The sequence below is a fragment of the Acomys minous genome (assembly GCF_964271855.1).
Source record: "Acomys minous genome assembly, chromosome: 4".
Taxonomy (NCBI): domain Eukaryota; kingdom Metazoa; phylum Chordata; class Mammalia; order Rodentia; family Muridae; genus Acomys; species Acomys minous.
Window position 1 is genome coordinate 53,668,460 of NC_140486.1, and position 19,558 is coordinate 53,688,017.

A 19,558-nucleotide genomic window follows, 5' to 3' on the forward strand; every position below is an offset into this window, starting at 1 on the left:
GGATTAAAGGCGGGCGCCACCACTGCCCAGCAAGATCCCAGTTTTCTATCTCTTGTTTGCATGGTGACAATTCCTTCTCTCTTTTCCATTTCTTCCAACAAAGGCCAACTGCTTCAGGCGATCTCTGAAACACTGCTGGCTGGACAGGCCTCCTCCACCAGGCTGAAAGAACCTAACAAGTGATTTCCTAGAATAGAACCCTTCAATTCACCCCAGCCTCAAGAATATCATCAGGACAAAGCCATTTATGCCTGCAAACTATTAAAAGACTAATTTATCTCTTCTTTATACAGAGGAGCTGGCACTACAGGCAGGGAGCTACCTGGCCGGATCTCTTGCGCCCCTGAGCAATGATTTCTTCCATTCACACATTGAGCAGCACTAGCAATCTTCCTTTGCATTTTGGCTTGCTTCACTATTTCCCTTTTAGGTACTGTTGCTATGGTGCATAGTCAATGAAACACAACTTGACACTGTTTTCCTTTTAGTATACTTCATCATTGGATTCTTTCTTAAAACTATTCTTTTGTGTTTTGCCACCATTCATCCATTCACCTCTCTCTCTGCATGTAAACACACACACACACACACACACACACACACACACACACACACACACCAAACAAACAAACAAACAACCAAAACCAATAAACTGAGTCTCACTGTGTAGCCCTGGCTGGCTTTTAAGTCTCTATATAGAGCAGGATAGCTTAAACTCAAGAGTCTCCTGAGTGCTAAGACTAAGGGCATGTACCAATACCTGTCTTTTTGTTTGTTTGTTTTTTGAGACAGGGTTTCTCTGTGTAGCCCTGGCTGTCCTGGAACTCACCCTGTAGACCAAGGTGGTCTCGAACTCAGAGATGTGCTTGCCTCTGCCTCCTGAGGGCTGGGATTAAAGGCGTACACCACCACTGCCTGGCTTCACCATACCTGTCTTAAGCTTTAGTGATTTAGCCAATTACTAACATATTGTTCTCAGGAATCTCATGGATGACAGGTTAAAGCTAGGATCAGCCACTGGCAATACTGTTTATGTGGTTAGATGCTCAGATTAGCACAGAAGGACCCTCCATTATCCAAGGTAAAGCCTTCTGATCTCTCCCTTAGATCAGACAGATTGAGATTTTCCTTTGAATATGTATGGTCTGTGTCCCTCCCTCCCCCCATTCAAAAGGCAAAGAAGTTATAGAAAACGGATCTTTTCTGGGGGTGATGCACGTCTTTTAATCACAGCACTTGGGAGGCGGAGGCAGGCGGATCTTAGTAAGTTCTAGGACAGCTAGAGCCATGTAGTAAGCTCCTGTGTGGGGGGTGGGGGGGTGGGGGGGTGGGGGGGTGGGAGGGGCTAAAAACCAAGCCAAACCTAATTTAACTCCCTGGATCAAGGGGTTTTGTCTTACCAGCTGTTACCCCATGTAAGGAATATCAGAACATTTAGGTCCCTTAAAACCTTCTCACATAACTTGGGCCCTTAATCCTTTAAAGTTATGGTGAAGCCACTTAAACACGACAGACAGACTCTTCAGACTCCTACAGCCACACCTGGGAATAGTACACAACCTTTTTCCCCCCAAGCTATTCTCTATTAATCTGATATTTACGACTATGTTAAAATACATTAATAAGCTCCAATTCTGTTTCGTTAAAAACGTTTTATTTTTATAAATCTAAAGGCAAAAAACAAAAAAATGCTAAGGCCTACAGAGAAATGCTGTGCCAGTGTCTCAGGAGCTGCTTAACTTCAATCAGCTGCAGGTCCCAAGTGTCCACTCACTGGGAAGGCTTTGCGTTGGGAAGGAAGGCTACAACGAAGGCTCTCTGCTGCCGGGCTTTGCCTCTCCCTCAGGCATCCAGGCATTCTGAGGCTGCCATAACCAGGGTCCAACTAGTCACTATGGTGGATATGCTACTAAAGAACGTATTTTCTTTCCCAAACTCTGCAATGTCCTCTGCTTTGTGGCCAACAAATTCAACCTTTTCCTCAGCTACACCTTCCTGGGAGGATTTACTGCCCCATTACAAACACAAAGAAATGAGGTCAAAGCAACCGTTACCACTTTCTTCATCAAAAACAACTTAGAATGAAGGCATGGCTCAGCGGTGGAAAGCTGCCTGGCACATACATTGCAGGCCTTGAAGTAATTCTTAGCCCCACAAAACCCCAAACCTCCCTCTTGATATCATGCCTTTACCTCAGAATTGCCTAAAGTACCTCTATTTTGTCCTAGTTCTAGCTAACTTAATTTCATGCTTCACCCAACTGCTCCCCAGCCCCTGCTGAACACATCCTGCCCGGCAGCACTCTCTCTCCTGCAGCTTCTGGAGGGCCATTGTTTTACAACATAAAACAAATGCTTTTAATCAACTGCACTGACAGTTTTGAAACTTTGTTCAAACCCTGGCCTGCTTCTGGTGTGATGCGATTGTTGTTTCTGGCTTATAAACCCTACGTGGCCTTTCCTTGACTTGAGAGCCTTTCTTGGCATGAGCCTCTCTATATGAGCAAATAAGACTTTGAGTGGCATATTCTCCCCCGCCCCCACCTCTCCTCTTCCTCCTTCTCCCCCCTCCCCTCTCTGTCCCTTTTCACCCCTCCCCCTAGACAGGGTTTCTCTGTGTAGCCTTGGCTGTCCTGGACTCGCTTTGCATACTAGGCTGGCCTTGAACTCACAGCAATCTGCCTGCCTCTGCCTCCCGAGTGCTGGGAGAGTGGCATTCTCTATCCTGAGTAGAAACAGTATTTGGAGGCCCCAGTGAGATTTCTGCCTTGCAAGGGGCTCAGGCTTGTTCTGGGTCTCCCCTGCTCAGTAGATTGTGACATCTGAGATGGTCCCTGAGATATTCCAGGGCCCCATGACTCTCATACTGGAGTCCTGGATCCTGAAAAGACTGCTGTGTTTCCTAACACCAAAACTGATCAAGTCCTTCTGGTCCTCCCTACGACAGTGGTCCTCAACCTTCCTAACCCTGTCTTTGATATAGTTCCTCAAGCCGTGGGACCGCCATAAATTTATTTTGTTGCTACTTCCTAACTGTAATTCTGGTACTGTTATGAACTAAGGGGTAGGTTTTAATTTTTCTGTGTGGCTGGATGAGCTGAAGAAGAGCTGCAGTGTGTGTAGGCAAGAGGAGATGAGTCTTGTCCACCTGTGCTGAGGCCCCAGGCATCCTTGCAGCCTTGCCAGGTCCCCACCTCTGAGTGGCCAGAGGTTTGTACACGAGTGTCCTTTACCTGTACTGCTTGAGTGGGGACTGGAGACGGAAGCCATGGTGGTTCTTCCTACAGAATTCCAAGCCTGCCTCCTCTGAGATAAAACACTCTTTCTGTCCTTGGGATCACTGTGCCCTGTGCTGTGGTCTGCCTTTGTTTCTGTACCACCAAGCCTGGATACATTTGTCTTTGTTTACAAAGCAAAATAAACAACCAAAACCAAACCAACTAACCAAACCACTTCAGATGTTCTCAAAGTTTCCTTCAACGGCCTTGTTGGGTCAGGCCCAAGAAAAGCCTGGGAAGAAGGCAACGTACACTTCAGAGCAGCTGAGGTAAACTATTTCCAACAGAGGCTAATATTATTTATTTTATGGTATAAAGGTATTACAATAAAAATAATGAGATACTCATACATGAAAAGGATAAAAGGGACCCTCTGTCTAAATCTCTCAAAAACAAACCCAACATTATTATTAGCTAAATTCTGCTGGATGCTGAAAATATCAAATTAATGCTAATTATAATAAATAACTCTGGGGCTGGGAGATAGCACAGAGGTTAAGGGAACTGGTTGCTCTTTCAGAGGTCCTGAGTTCAATTCCCAGGCACTACATGGTGGCTCATAGCCATCTATAGTGAGATCTGGTGCCCTCTTCCAGCCTATATGCAGGCAAAATACTGTATACTTAATAAATAAAGGAAATCAAGGCAATCTCTACATATGTTGTTGAAGTTAAGCCTAAAGCAAGCAACTCAAAAGAGGCTTAAAAATAAACTTGAAGTTTGTTTAACATAATATTCAAAATCAGGTCTATTAAAAATGGTTATGGAGCCGGGCCTGGTGGTGCACGCCTTTAATCTGAGTACTCGGGAGGCAGAGGCAGGCGGATCGCTGTGAGTTCGTAGCCAGCCTGGTCTACAAAAAGCGAGTCCACGATAGCCAAAGGCTACACAGAGAGACCCTGTCTCGGGGGCTGCGGGGGTGGGGTGGGGTGGGGGGGTGGGGGCGCGAAGGGGTAAGGGTTATATGCTTTCAGGGCTGGGCACCCCTAAGCACAAGTCCATTTCCTTTGGGCAGGACACTGACTCCAAGAATAAATTGCATGCTAGCCCTTACAGGATAAAGATGCATGGGGAAATAGGCTTGCTAAAGTCTGCGGCTCCTGTCTCTGGCTGTGTAGGCCAGTCCAGGAGCACCTCTCCTCATCTACAGGGCAGATGAATTACTCGTGTGTCACATGGCAGAGTGATGGGTTCCCTTGCCCAGTGGAGAGTCTTAAATAGTCTGAACCACATCCTTACTGTCTCAACAACAAAGGCAAGCAGCAATTAACTCTGCTGTACAAGCATGTTGTGAAAAGTGCAACCAGGTACGTAAGCCTGCCACCTGACTAGTACAGGACCTGCGTGGTAGTTCAAGTGGCCATGCCCTTTGACTTTCAACTGCAATCCTCTTAGCAAAACTAATCCCAGGGCCAAGGAGTCCATCCCCGATGGTGTAAGGAGTCCCCACAAGAGTCTTAAATAGCCTAAGTCAGATATGCATTTAAATGCCAAATTGCAAGTGTCATCCCGTGGATCCGCCACACCCAAGTAAAGAAAGCAACAAGAGAGGATTAAGAGACCTGGACTGTAAAACTCCACCAGATCAGCCTCCCTGGGTCAGCCCTTCAGCCCTGCTCCTGCTGCAAGCCTGGAAGGCACAGGAGCAGGATGCCCCTTCCTCCCTCTGGACTCATCGTAGTGTCAGCCATAACGCTTCCCACATGGCTAGCAGCAGGACTGGACTATGACCGGAAGCATTTTACTAACTTTTGCTGTATCTAAGAGTAACAAGTTTGTAAACATTTTTTAATCTGATTTCTTTAATGAGTTGTGCTCGGCTATGCATCCAAATAACAGCTGGTCCTTGTAATAAACATAGCCTTACAATTCAGTGAAGACAGGGCCCGTATCTGTTAACTGCCGAGAAAGAGGACACCAATCCCTGGTTTACTTGGAATCTGCCTTACTCACAGGCCCCGTGGCTCCTCAAGTCACCCTCCTAGGCCTAATGATTGAGCATTGCTTAATTAACTGGTTATTAAGCTTTGCCAGACTACAAACAGCTGTTCAATTTATGTTCCTAAGGGCCCAATATAAGCCCCGTGTAGCGAGTCAGTGCTTTGACTCTTTTCCAAGAGAACCGACCCCATCTTCTGCTTCACCCACCTGCTCCCCAGCCCACACTCAGCAAACCCTACTGTGCGAACCACTTCATTCAGCTGCACCTGCAGCTTCTGCCGTTCAATGTTTTACAACATGAAACAAATAGTTTTCATAAGCTGGTCTGGGTCTATAATCACCCTCCCCCTACTCTCTCTGGGTCCACAGGCCTTTCTGGCATGAGCCTGCTAGCAGTAGAAGAAGCTGATCTGGCCTCCATTGAGGGGCATTCCTCGGTGTCTCATGTGGGCACACTACCATCCTTCTTTATTACAAAGCTCTCAAAAGTATTGCTTGAGCTGGGCATACACCCTATAATGCTAGTGCTTAGAAGGCTGAGATAGGTAAACGAATTTAAGACCAGCTGAGTTATAGTTGAGACACCTCAAAACAACAAACTAAGGGCTGGAGACATTACTCAGTTGCTAGGGTGCTGCTGTCTACCATGCAAGAAGCCCAGGGTTGAAGTCCCCTAAACAACACACACACAACAAAACGAAACAACAACAAAACCCAAGTGTAGTGATGGATGCTGGTCACCCCAGCATTTGGGAGATGAGAGGTGAGAGGACCAGGAAAGTCAAGATCATCCTTAAACAGTGGTTTAAGGCTATCTGGAATCACAGTGTGACCATCTCAAAAGTAAAGCATAAAAATCACATAATGCGAGCCGGAGGTGGTGGTGCACGCCTTTAATCCTAGCACTCGGGAGGCAGGGGTAGGCGGAATGCTGTGAGTTCGAGGCCAGCCTAGTCTACAAAGAGAGTCCAGGACAGCCAAGGCTACCCAGAGAGACCCTGTCTCAAAAAAAAAAAAAAAAAATCACATAATGCTAGACATTGTAGAACATGCCTCTAACCTCAGATGTGGCAATCTGAGGCAGGAGGATGGTGAATTTGAGGCTAGCCAGGGCTACATAGTAAGGAGAAGGGAACCTAGCCTGGATGTGGTGTATGTGATGAGAGCACTGGAAGAGCAGAGGCAGGAGGGTGGGACTGCAGAGCTAACCTTGGCTACAGAGTTCAAGAGGCATCACTCAGCACTCACTTGGCTCCAACTACCTTTCTCTTCACCAGACTTAAGCTCATCTGCACATTCCTGTGCCGGGCTTTTACTCTTACTGCTCTCTACACCTGGAGGGCTTGTGTGCCAGATCCCAGGAGGGTCAGCACTTCAGCTCTCTCACGTGACTCAAAGGCCACCTCCAGAATGAAGCTTTTTTTTCCTTCCAATTTCTTTCTTTTTTAAATTTTATTTATTCCTTTATTAAGTTTACAGTGTTTTGCCTGCATGTACACCTGCACACCAGAAGAGGCCACCAGATCTCACTATAGATGGCTGTGAGTCATCACGTGGTTGCTGGGAATTGAACTCAGGACCTCTGGAAGAGCAGGTAGTATTCTTAACCTCTGAGCCATCTCTCCAGCTCCTTTCCTTCCGATTTCAATTTGCACTTGTTTGTTTGTGTGCACATGTGCCAGGGCACATATGAAGATCAGAGGAAGACTTTTGGGAGTCAGTCTTCTCTTACTACCATGTGGGTTGGGCGACTGAATTCAGGTCATCGGGACAGGCAGGAAGCACCGCCACCAGCCGAGCATTTCTCCAGCCCCACAACGAGGCTCCTAAGTTCTCATGTTGGGTATTCATTGCTAGGACAAAACACCCAAGGGGAAAAGGAAAGAAATGTATTTTCTTCTTGTTGTTGTTATTGGTGGTGTGGGTACAGACTCCCAGGGCCTAGTGCACATTAAACAAAATGCTCTACCTCTAAGCCACACTTTCACCCCATGAATCTTATTTTAATTCATAATTTTAGCCGATGGCTGGCTCCACTGTTTCTAGGCTATAGCCCAGGAGTATGGTGATATAGACTTGCTCACCTCATAGAAGCCAGGAAGCAGGGAGGGTTGACTAAGAGGTAAGATTTGCCTGGATATGGATGGCACTATCCCATCAGCTGGCGGGCCAGGATGGAAAAAAAAAGGAGGGAAAGGAAAAAAACTCATTAAGGCAGGCATGTTGTTTCCTGGCCGCCATGACATAAGCTGTGCTACACCCTCCCTGCTATTATGGATGAACCCTCTGAACTCATGTGTCAAAGCAAATCCTCCTTCAAACTGTTTCTCTCAGGTATTCAGCCCTAGTGACCACTTCTGGGACCTGTTTTGCCTTCCTCAGGACACAGGTGAATAAACTATCTATAGCATTCATTGTGTCTTTTTACACTTCATCCCTTTCACTAGTTTATAAGCCTACTACACATAAGAGGGTGGTGACACATTTGTTTGATCACGTTGTGCTACTGGTTTGAGAATAATTCTCAGAGCCTTACAGGTTGACGCAGGACTACCACTGGCCTCTTGTCACAGACGGGTGGCAGAGTCTATGCAAATGTGCCAACAACCAGGTAAAGAATTGAGACAGTTTTATTTCCCTTCAGTGTTATCCATAACATCTGTCAATGGCAGTGTTGAAGGGAAAAAAAAAAATCCATGGGGTTATAATAAAAGCAAAATAGCAGGTGCTATTTGCTTGCTTATGTTTTTTTTTTTTTGAAATGGAGTTGCACTCTGTAACCCAGGCTAGCCTTAAACTCATGGCCATCCTCCTGCTTTAAGCTCTGAGTCCTGAGATTATAGGTGTTATGTTACCTGGCTAAACAGCAAGTTTGAAAAGCCATTATAGACAGCACAACCACAGGCAAACAGAGGCCTTTCCCCCAAACAGGCAAGTAGCATAGCTGAGCACAAAAATATTTGACTCCCACATCAGATTTTCTATTTTGTAAAGTTATATACATACTGATTAAATTACAATAAGTAGTCAGAAAACACATGATCCCATAATAAAATATTTAACACACACACACACCCCAAAACAAACAGACCAAAACCAAACCAAACCAACAACAAAGAAACTCTAAAAAAACAAAACAAACAAAACAAAAAACCCCACAACAACAAAGAAAACCTTTAGCAGAGCGTGGTGGTCCATGCCTTTAATCCCAGCCTTTAGGAGGCAGAGACAGGAGATCTCTGTGAGTTCGAGGCCAGCCTGGTCTACAAAGTGAATCCAGGACAGCCAGGGTTACACAAAGAAACCCTGTCTTGAAAAAGCTAAAACAAAAACAAAGAAAACCCTTGAAATAACTGAAGTTTTAGGGCTGGGAAGTTGGCTCAGTGGTTAAGAGCACTGGCTGCTCTTCCAGAGGACCTGAGTTCAATTCCCAGCACCCACATGCCTCTCATAACAGTTCCAGAGGATCTGATGCCCCTTCCTGGTCTTCCAGGTACACGGTGCACAGACAGGAATGCAGCCACAGCATCCACACACAGAAAATAAAAATAAGAAGACAAAAGCTGACTAGACTCTCACATACTGGAAACCCTGAGTTGAGAGGAAGAGGAAAGGGATACTCAACAGTTCATGGTGGCGCATGCCTGTAATCCCAGCACTGGGCGAGGTAGAGGCACACAGAGCTCTGTGAGTTCGAGGCTAGCCTGCTCTGCAAAGTGAGTCCAGGACAGCCAAGCAGAGAAACCCTGTCTCGAAAAACAAAACCCCGCAAAACAAAAACAACAACCCCTGCACTCCCCCCAAAGACTTTACTAATCACGTTTAGTATGAAGAGAGTATTTTTAAAAGCCAGGCATGGTAGTGTACACCATTAATCCCGGCACTTGGGAGGCAGAGGCAGGTGGATCTCTGTGAGGGAGGTCAGCCTGGTCTACAAAGTGAGTCCAAGACAGCCAGGACTACAAGAGAAACCCGGTCTCAAAAATCAAAAACAAAACAAAACCCCCATAAATCATATTTTATTACATAATAAAACAACCAAGGGAACGTGTTATAAATTAACAATATTTAGCTAAACTGTTTTAAATCCTTTTAAATAATATTTGCTTAATCAGCACAAGGAAGCTATACTGAAAGATACACATGGGGAAATTTATGATTATACCTAGGAATTAAGATTATAAAAGCGCAGAGAAATGCCTTTAGCTCTCAAGGGGTCTGTGGGATGGGCCTGTGGTGCAGGCAAGCCTGGTGACCTGAGTTAGGACCCTGGGTCCCACAGGGTGAAGAGAAGTGACTCCCACATGGTGTTCTCTGGCATTCATGAGTGGTGTGGGACATGTGTACCCACACATGTAGGTAATAAAAAACTATTTTTCAAATGTAGACTTTTGTTTCTTAAATAGGAAGAAAAGACAGGTATAGCACACACTGGAAAGTTCCAGAGTAGCCTTGGCACCCAAGGTGGGCTTCCAGGCTGACAGTCCCAAGAGAGAACTAGCGACGGGACGGCTACTAGTGGGCTGGGAATGAACTTACTGGAAACAGGCCTAGCGATGTCCATTGGTTCTACTTCTTCTTTTACTTTGATCTCAGGACCAGGAGGACCCAGGGCAGTGGAGAGACCGCCACCCACAGGGGCTGATGGTGTTGGTGCCGCGGCAATGGTAGTGATGGGTGGACTGACGGGGACCGCTCCAGGAATGGTGGAGAGAGAGAGGGCTGGCTGGGATGGAGGGCTGGCTGCTGCAACCATGCTTGGGATGCTTGGTGGAGGCTGCTGGGCAGTTGGTGGGACTGCGATGGTGGGCTGTTCGGCATTTTGATTGGATATGGTCTCCAAGGACACCGTGACTGGAGTGGCTATGGACACATGCACTTCGGATTTAGGTTTGGCACTGAAACACAGAAAGAGAGCATTATGTATCAACTGCGACAAAACCATCTTACCTTGACGCATCCTGAAGGAGGAGCATTTACTTCTTTTTATAGAGCACACACAACTGACATTCTATTCTTTAATTTTAGATGAACATCTTCAAGTTAACTTTGAAAGAAAACCAGCTCCTTATTTACCTCAGTGCCAGGGACTAAATACAGGGTTTTTGGCATCCTAACTACATGTTGTAGCACTGAGCTATACCCCAGTTCAGAATTCAGGTTTTTGAAATAGCCCATGTTATAAGCCTGGGAATACAGTTGAGTGCTAAAGTGCTTGTTAGCATGGTAAAGGCCTCAGGTTCAATCTCTAACACTACAAAAACAAACAAGGGGAAAAAAACCCCCAAAACAAGCAACAATTTTATTTCCCATCCTGTCAAATTTTATATGTAATAATTAAATTTAATTAAGAAACAACAAACATTAAAAAAGAAATCACCCGAAGGCATATTGCTGTACATGAACTATGAATTTTTAGTACGTATGTTGTTGTTGCAACTTTTTCTTCTTTGAGACAGGATCGCACTCTCTGCCTGATCTGCAACTCACAACTGTTCCTGCCTCTGCTTCCCAAGTGCTGGGATTAAAGGCATGTGCCTCAAAAAAGGGAGTTTTCTTCCTTTTAAGCTATAGTCATATTCACATATCATAGGTGCTTGAGTTTTATGTTTTTCTTTGTGTTTGTTTGTTTGTTTGAGACAGGGTTTTTCTCTGTGTAGCCCTGGCTGTCCTGGACTTGCTTTGCAGACCAGGTTGGCCTCAAACTCACAGTAATCCACTTGCCTCTGCCTCCTGACTGCTGGAGCCTGATTTTTTTAATTAAAAAAAAAATTTTTTTTTTTTTTTTGGTTTTTCGAGGCAGCGTTTCTCTGGGTAGCTTTGGCTGTCCTGGACTCTCTTTGGAGACCAGGTTGGCCTGGAACTCAGTGCTCCCCCTACCTCTGCCTCCTGAGTGCTGGAATTAAAGGTGTGTGCTACCACACCTGGCCAAGCCTAATTTCTTTATAAAGAAAAAATTTCACAAGTGGCAAAGTTCCAAAAGATATAAAAGGAGAGTGTTCAAGGCACTAGGATCAATTGCCAGTTGCATATAAATACACTCCAGTGTGTATCCTGCTGGGCACTGCTGACTGGTCTGTAACCGAAGCACTGTCGAGTCTGAGGCAGGAAAACTGTGAGCCTAAGGTTGGCCTGGACTACAAAGTGAGACTATTTTAAAAGCAAGGGAGGAAAACAACGGGAGCAGGGCAGATGGCTCAGCATGTAAAGTGCTGGCTGTATAGGTTTGAGGACTCAAGTTCAGATCCCCAGAACCCAAATAAAGCCCTAAGGTCCAGCTAAAACCTCTGCGCTCCTACAGTGAGGAGCAGAGACGGAGCCTCCCTGGAAGCTCCTGAGTCAGCTAACATGGCGTACGACTGAACAAGGAAAAAATTCTGTCTCAAACACAGAAGGCAAAGACAGGTACCCAAGGCTGTCCTCTAACATTCAAGTACATACAATGTGGCATGCACGTGTCTATACTAACACACATAACAAAATATATACATATATCCTAATCTTCCAATGTTACAACCTAATCATGCAACAAATTTTGTTCAAAGTTTTAAAAAATTTTATTTTATGTGTATGGCTGTTTTGCCCACATGTAGTCTGTGTACCAATCGGATGCCTGGTGCCCATGGAGGCCAGAAGAGGTTGTGGGTCCCCAGGAACTGGAGGCTAAGATGGTTATGAGGCACTGTGTGGGTGCTGGGAATGAACCCAGATTCTCAAAATTATTGTTATTTGGTAAATATTTCACTAAACTGTAATTGTTTACCTACTTTGGCACCATAGGTAAAAAACAATTGGACTATCATAGATAAAGAAATGAACTCTAACCCAAACCATGTACCACATGTAAAAACGTACTTAGTTTGGATCATAGAGATGAATGTAAAAAACAGTAATATGAAACTTTTAGGAGAGTATCTGAGATTAGGTTATTTATTCTTATTGATCTATTCGTGTGCCTGTGCCTGTGCGCATGTGTATTTGGGTCTCCCGGACCTGGAGTTGCAGGACTGTGAGCTGTGTGATGTGGGTTCTGGGAACCAGGCCTGCGTCTTCTGACAGAGCGGCAAGTGCTCCTCATTGTTGAGCCATCCCTGCAGCCCAATGAAGAGTTTTTATATATAAATCCAAATGTGCACCCTATAAAGGAAAACTGATAATAAAAACAATTCTATCTAAGAAGATGAACCTTGGAAATGTTTTGCTTAAGCAAAATAAGTCAGTTACAAAAAGCCAAACTTAGAGATGGAGAAATGGCTTAATGGTTAGGAATATTTGCTGCTCTTATGGAGGACCTGGGTTCAATTTCCAGCATGCCCTTGATGGCTCACAGCCGTATGTAAGGGAGCCTATGCTCTCTTTTGGCCTCCTTGAGCACTAGGTATGCATGTTGTACATATACATAGATGAAGGAAAAACACAGAAAACCAGTATTTTAAATTAATAACAATAATAAAAGCCCCATAATTTAGCCATAAACAAAAACCTCAAAACCAGGCAGGAGAAGCTCCCCTCCCCTCAACTTCAGTTGTTGGTCAAGGCTGTCCAAGGTACTCCCAGAACATTCTAAGTTACTGTTTTTGGTCTAAATTGCACCACAGAGGGAAGGTTAAATTCTTTTGACACAGGACCCAGAGGACTGGAGCTGGGTCTGACCTGAAGGCCGTCTCCCTAGTGTTCATGGTCCCAATAGGCACTGTGCAAACTTCCAAAGGAGGGAGGCCAACAACAGCCCATGTGACGTTTATGAACTGCAATGAAGATTAGAGCGCTGCATCCTTTAGGGAGCAATGGTGGTACCCACACCTTGGCAGTAACCAACAATTTTTAAATTGGACTTGAGGCTTATTCAAGAAGAAGAAATCATACCTGGAAATAGAAACCTTGTTCTCGCCGGGCGTGGTGGCGCACGCCTTTAGTCCCAGCACTCGGGAGGCAGAGGCAGGTGGATCACTGTGAGTTCGAGGCCAGCCTGGTCTACAAAGTGAGTCCAGGACAGCCAAGGCTACACAGAGAGACCCTGTCTCGAAAAACCAAAAAAAAAAAAAAAAAAAAAAAAAGAAACCTTGTTCTCTAACCAGGTCTAGTAAAGTCATACATCTTGGGAGAGAATCTACAATTGCCACTTTGTTAAAGCACATAATCCCTAACTACACTTAAATATTTAGCTTTTTACCTAATGATAAATGTAGCTCTCACCCTGCATCAAAATCAAGGAGAGTTTTTGTTACAACAGATGGAGACCATTATAGAAAAGTGATCGATAGAATTGTGGAGCCTGGTTCCAAATGGTACTTCTGTATCACAACTGTTTCTCGTTTTTTGTTTTGGTTTTTTGAGACAGGGTTTCTCTGTGTAGCCTTGGCTGTCCTGGACTCGCTTTGTAGACCAGGCTGGCCTCGAACTCACAGAGACCCGCCTGCCTCTCAGAGTGCTGGGTTTAAAGGCGTGCGCCACCACGCCCAGCCCTATATCACAACTCTTGTCTATCTATGCTGAAGTGCTGGGATTACAGGCATGTGGCACCACGCCTGCATTTAAAACTTTCTTTACCTTCAAGATTCTCTAAGCCGTTAAAATAGTATTGAGTCTGTTATCTTTTCTTTGGTGGTCTTGCTTTCACCCTTGCTTTCTTACAACTTATTAAAAGTACAGTAGCTAGAATAACTGATTTATTCATTTATCATGTTTTTGTGTATAGTTTTGGGAGATCTTACACATACTAGTCAAATGCTCAACCACTAAACTCTACGGCCAGAGTTAATGAAATCCCTTAAAAAACATCAGGTTGTTCTCCTAGTTTAAATGAGGCCTTTGATATACAACTCATAAAATAAAAACAATAAAGCCAGATCATGCAAACCCTATGCTTTAATGTGCTAATGGATTTCTATTTTAACTAGAAAACATCCAAAGGCTTTGAAATGCTATTTATTTATTTATTTAGTTTTTTTTTTTTTTTTTTTTTTTTTGGAGACAGAGTTTCTCTGTGTAGCCTTGGCTGTCCTGGGCTCACTTTGTAGGCCAGGCTGGCCTCGAACTTCTGGAGATCCACCTGCCTCTGTCTCCCGAGTGCTGGGATTACGGGTGTATGCCGCCATGCCCAGCTCCTTGTTTTAATTTTGGAGACAGCATTCTTGGTAGCTCTTGCCATCCTAGAATTTATGGTAATTATCCTGCCTTAGCCTCCACAAGGTGGGATTGTAGGATATTAGGCTTTTCTAGTTGCTTAGGTTTTGAAAGGGCAACTGTTTTTTTTGTTTTGTTTTGTTTTCTGTTTTGTGCTAATACTAGAGACTGAACTTACGGCCCCAAGCATGTTAGAGTTAGCAGCAGCAATTTGAAGAAACAGTTATGCCGTGGAAGATGGCTTGGTGCAAGTGTGAGGACCTGAGCTCAGATTCCCTAGGACTCATGTAAAGTGGACATTTAACGCTCAACTACAGTTCAAGCTCTCCTATTGCACGGCAGAAGACGGAGATAGGGGAAGTCCTGCCAAGTTTGGGAGACAACTGGCCTGGCACACACAGCAGTAAAAAAGCAGATCCCCTCTAAAAATAAGACAGAAGGAAGACACCCTACGGTGTCCTTAGACTTCCATGTGCACAACATGGCATGCATGCATACAAGCATGTACACACACACACACACACACACACACACACACACACACTCATTCACATGCAAGAAAATAGTAGGTACAAGGAAAATGAAGCAGCTTTTTTACTGTGAGTCAAGGCTAATTATTAGTTTAGAGTCAGCATGCCTATGACTGGGTTCCAGTCACTGAGCTAGCAGCACAGCTGAGACAACTGTGCACAAAGTTCAAGCAGCAGGGAAGGCAAGTAATTTTGATAAATGCAAGCTATTTTCTAGAAGTGATGTTCACAAAAATCTCCCCACTAAATGAATTTAGAAATAGTTCACAGTATTAAAAATACAAAGCCAGTTAAGAGTGGATTCTGTCTGAGGGTCACTTGTCAAGGCTTAGGACAACTCTTGCTCTCTGTCATAAGTGACAACGTGGAGGCAAGCTTTGGCTTTGACTACTTCAACTGCTGTGTCTACTGTTTCAAATCACACCGTATTTCTGTACATACTATAATTGACAGAACAGTTCTTTAGTATTTTTTTTTTTTTCATTTTGGTTTTTTGAGACAGAGTTTCTCTGTGTAGCCTTGACTATCCTGGACTTGCTTTGTAGACCAGGTTGGCCTCGAACTCACAGCGATCCACCTGCTTCTGCCTCCCAAGTGCTGAGATTTAGTATTTTCAAAGACTTGACTTTTAACTTTTGTAGCACTGGGGGTCACACACAGGATCTCAAATCTGCATGTGAGTGTGTGTGTCTGCATGCATATCTATTGGGTTGCACTTGCATATGTACAAACATGCACATGGAAGCCAGGGGTCGATTTTAGGTGTTTCTTCCTCATTTTTCTAGACAACAGTCTCTACTGAATCTGGCCTGTACTGCTTTGGCTCAGTAAACCCCAGGGATCTTCCTGTCTCTGCCTCCTCAGTGCTAGGATTACACAGATGTAGCACCACTCTTGGCTTTTATGTGGCTATTGGGGACGAAGTCAGGTATTCATGCTTGTGTGACAAGCATCACAATGACAGACCCAGCTACCTAGCCCCAAGCACACTCTTTAACTGCTGAAAATCATTTTGTACTGTTTCATCTTGCATGGTGGACATTTTTATAATCCTGCGCAAAGACCACAGTGACAACTGTTAGTCTTGGTCCCTGCTTTTTCTTCTTCCTGATACATCCAACCCCAGGGAGCGTATGCACTATTTTTTACTCATTAAACTTTCTGCTCTAGGAACCTAGGAATCCGTGAGTCACTATTCCTTCTACCGCTTCTGTCTCCATTTTCACTCTGGTGTTTTTTCTGTGGGGGAGGGGGACACGGTCCTCATGTCTTTCACATGCAAGAGAAATAAAGTTGAGGGAACATAAGCATATCTATTTTAGTTAGTCTATGTCTCCAGATGCTAAAATGATACTTGACAGAAGGCATCTATAAATTTTCTTACTAAATGAGGTTTAAGAAAGCATATCTAAAAACAGAAACATGGCAAGTTACTATTAGAGTAAATAAAAAGTACAGACTATCCAACAATCTAATTAGATAATTTTGGTATTAAAAACCTACAAAACTTCTCTGTGAGGCAGTGGACATGTGTGGTCCAGCTCCTTGGGAGGCTAAGGTAGGAGGGACCCTCGAACCCATGCACTGGAGACCAGCCTGGAAACATATTAAGACCCCAGTTCAAAATCAACTTATCTTCTTGCATAAACTGAAAAAGGGAAGAAGCACGATCACTGAAAGTGTTCCGAATCTACATGACGGTGGGAGTAGGGCTGGGGAATGGGTGGGGAACAGGATGATTCTGACTTTATACTTTAAACACACAGACACAAATACATGCACACACACACATATACACAAAATATATCTCTAATTTTTCATTAAAAAATTTTAATTTATTTGCTTTTACTTTTAACTTTATTTTAGTTTTTCTTTTTTAGAGATTTATCTTTTTTTGTTTTGTTTTGTTTTGCTTTGTTTTGTTTTTTGAGACATGGTTTCTCTGTGTAGTCTTGGCTGCCCTGGACTTGCTTTGTAGATTTGGCTGGCCTTGAATTCAGAGATCCGCCTGTCTGTGCCTTCCCGGTGCTGGGATTAAAGGTGTGCAACACCACGCCCAGCTGAGACTTATATATTTTTTATTTGTGCATATGTGTATGTGTGTGTCAGGTTCCTTGGAACTGGTGATTGCAGGAAGCAAAATAGACTTCTGGTAGAGTAGCAAGTACTCTTAAGTGCTGAGTCATTTCTCGAGAACTATCATTTATTATTATGGAAGGCTGTGTGTGTGTCACACACGAGTGTCATGGTGCACATATAGGGGCCGAGGACAACTGGCAAGAATCAATTGTCTCTCTGCTGTGTGGGTCATCAGGTCTCATGACAAACATTTTTCCTCATTGATCTCCCTGGCTGAACATGCCTGGGTGTTTTTTGTTGTTTTCAATACAAGGTCTCTCTGTGTAGCCTCTGGCTGTCCTGGACTTGCTTTGTAGACCAGGCTGGCTTCAAACTCACAGTGATCCTGATCCACTTGCCTTTGCCTCCTCAGTGCTAGGATTAAAGGCCTGTGCCATCATGTTCCGCTTGAACTTGCCTTTTTTATTTTTAAGGTTTTATTAACTTTTGAGAGATTCAGGGCATCAAACTCAGAGCTTCATTTATATCAGGCAAGCATTCAACTACTAAGCTGTACCTATCACCCCACACCAAATAATATCATCTGACCAGGTTGCCCAGACTGGTCTAAAACTCATGGACGAAAATGATTATGGAACTGTACTTGATTTTCTCTCATATTTTAAATATTTTTATTTTGTCTGATTATTTTTCCATAATTTATCATTACTTTTGGAATTATGTAAGGTGAGGATTCTCCTTGAGTGTTGGGATTAAAGGTGCGCCTCACCATATCTGGCTTATGATGCAATTTTGTATGTGGTCTATGGATAGGGTGCACATACATATATGTGACAGTATGAGCACATGCACATGTGGATGAGGAGGCCAAAGGTTGGTATCAGTGTCCTCTTTGATGATTTGCCATCTTTCTTATTGACATTTTTACTTAAAATATTTTATAAGCATTTGCCAGCATGTAAGTAAATGTACTATATGACTGCCTACTGAGTGTCCAAAGAGGTCTGAGGAGCGCATTGGCTCCCCTGGAACTGGAGTTACAGATGGACATGAAGCACCATGTGGATGCTGGGAACTGAGCCTGGGTCCTCTGCAAGCATGGCAGGCAGCTTAACTGCTGAGACATCCGCCTACTCCTTGCCACTTTTGGTTTTATTTTATTTGTTTGAGACAGGGTCTCACTGTGTCACCTTGGCTGGCCTGGAACTTGTTCTGTACAGCAACTGGCTTTTAACTTATAGAGATCTACCTGCCTCTGCCTCCTTAGTGCTCAGCTACCCTGTGCTTTTAGTTTTACTTATGTGGCTGTGTTTGCTTCTGTGCGTTATGCAGTAAAGTAGAGATGCTATTTGGACCCTCCTCAGGTTACAGTTGGTTGTGAGCTACCTCATGTGGGTACTGAGAGCCAAACGTACACCCTGCTGCAAGAGCAGCATGAGCTTTTCGGCAGTGAGCAGTCTCTCTAGCTGTGTGTTATTATTTATTCAGGGGTCCAGCTGTCTCTGTCACTCAGTGCCTGGCTCTTCTGTGGTTGCTGAGGGTCAGAACTCAGGTGTTTGCGAAGCAGGCAGTTTACTGACAGCCATCTTTTGTGTTCCATGACACCAATTAAAAATGCAACAACTGGATGTAAGAAGGGCAGGCTCCGTGTTACGTGTTTAAACATTTCATTTAGGTATGCAGAATGCTCTAAGGTAGCTGTTAGCTATTAGGAGCATGCTCAATTATAAACAGTATACATGGTAAGTGGAGAGACTGAGAAGATGTCCAGGGCATGGAGCTAGAAAAGCCACTGCGGAGACAAGTACCAAGAAACCAAATCCCATGTGAAGTTGGTCACATTAAACTCTTTGCTCACAGTGATGTGTATTTAAACTAAGAGTCCCAATAACATTAAGAGCTCACCCTGCAGGCCTAGGAGACCCGGATGCACTCCGCATGCTTTCTACTCGAGGGCTAGCCACATCAGGAGGCTGAGGAGGGAGCAGAGTTTTCCGGACTGCCATTCTGAAAGAAACGAAACAAACCCAGACAATAGTACTCCAAGATTCATTTGCCCAGCAAATCTACTAAAATAAAAACATGACAGTGACAAAGCTTTTTGTTGTTGTTTATGTGTAAGACAAGGTACGGCCCCATGGCTGGCCTGGGCTCACTATGTAGAACGGGTTAGCCTCAGATTTGCTTTGACTCCCCTGCTTTGTCTTCCTGAATAATGGGATTCCATGTGTACGGCATTACACCCATCAATTATGTTTTAGCTGCACGCCCCCCACCCTGCCCCCCAGTTTTTTCTCTCTTCTTGATACAGTCTTGTTATGTAGTTCAGGTTGGCCTTGAACTGTGGATCCTCCTGTCTTAACCTTCTGAGAAATGGGGTCACAGATGTGTGTCATCACACTAAGCTACATGGCTTTTAACTAAATGCAGCCAAGCTTCCCTGTCCCTACTCACTTCCTGCTATAAACTCCAAAGGGCAACCACACAGTGACTGTGAGCCACTTCCAGCACGTGACAGCTCCTCTCTCTCTTGTTATTATTAAAACCCATTTTAAGGTGCTCACAGTAACTATTGTGCCGTATATGCCGAGAGAGATGAGAACAA

At 44.3% G+C, this 19,558-nt stretch overlaps 1 protein-coding gene across 5 annotated transcripts in view; it reads right to left on the reverse strand.

The window, feature by feature from the left end:
* The window catches only part of SAP130 (Sin3A associated protein 130), a 79,744-nt gene that overhangs the window by 8,098 nt on the left and 52,088 nt on the right, over positions 1–19,558 (reverse strand). For all 5 annotated transcript variants that reach the window (XM_084780571.1, XM_084780570.1, XM_084780569.1 and 2 more), the window contains exons 15-16: positions 18,859–18,960; positions 9,758–10,116 (exon numbers count right to left, since the gene is read on the reverse strand). In XM_084780571.1, coding sequence (XP_084636697.1) covers positions 9,758–10,116; positions 18,859–18,960 — 461 coding nt within the window. The remainder of the gene's footprint in view (positions 1–9,757; positions 10,117–18,858; positions 18,961–19,558) is intronic.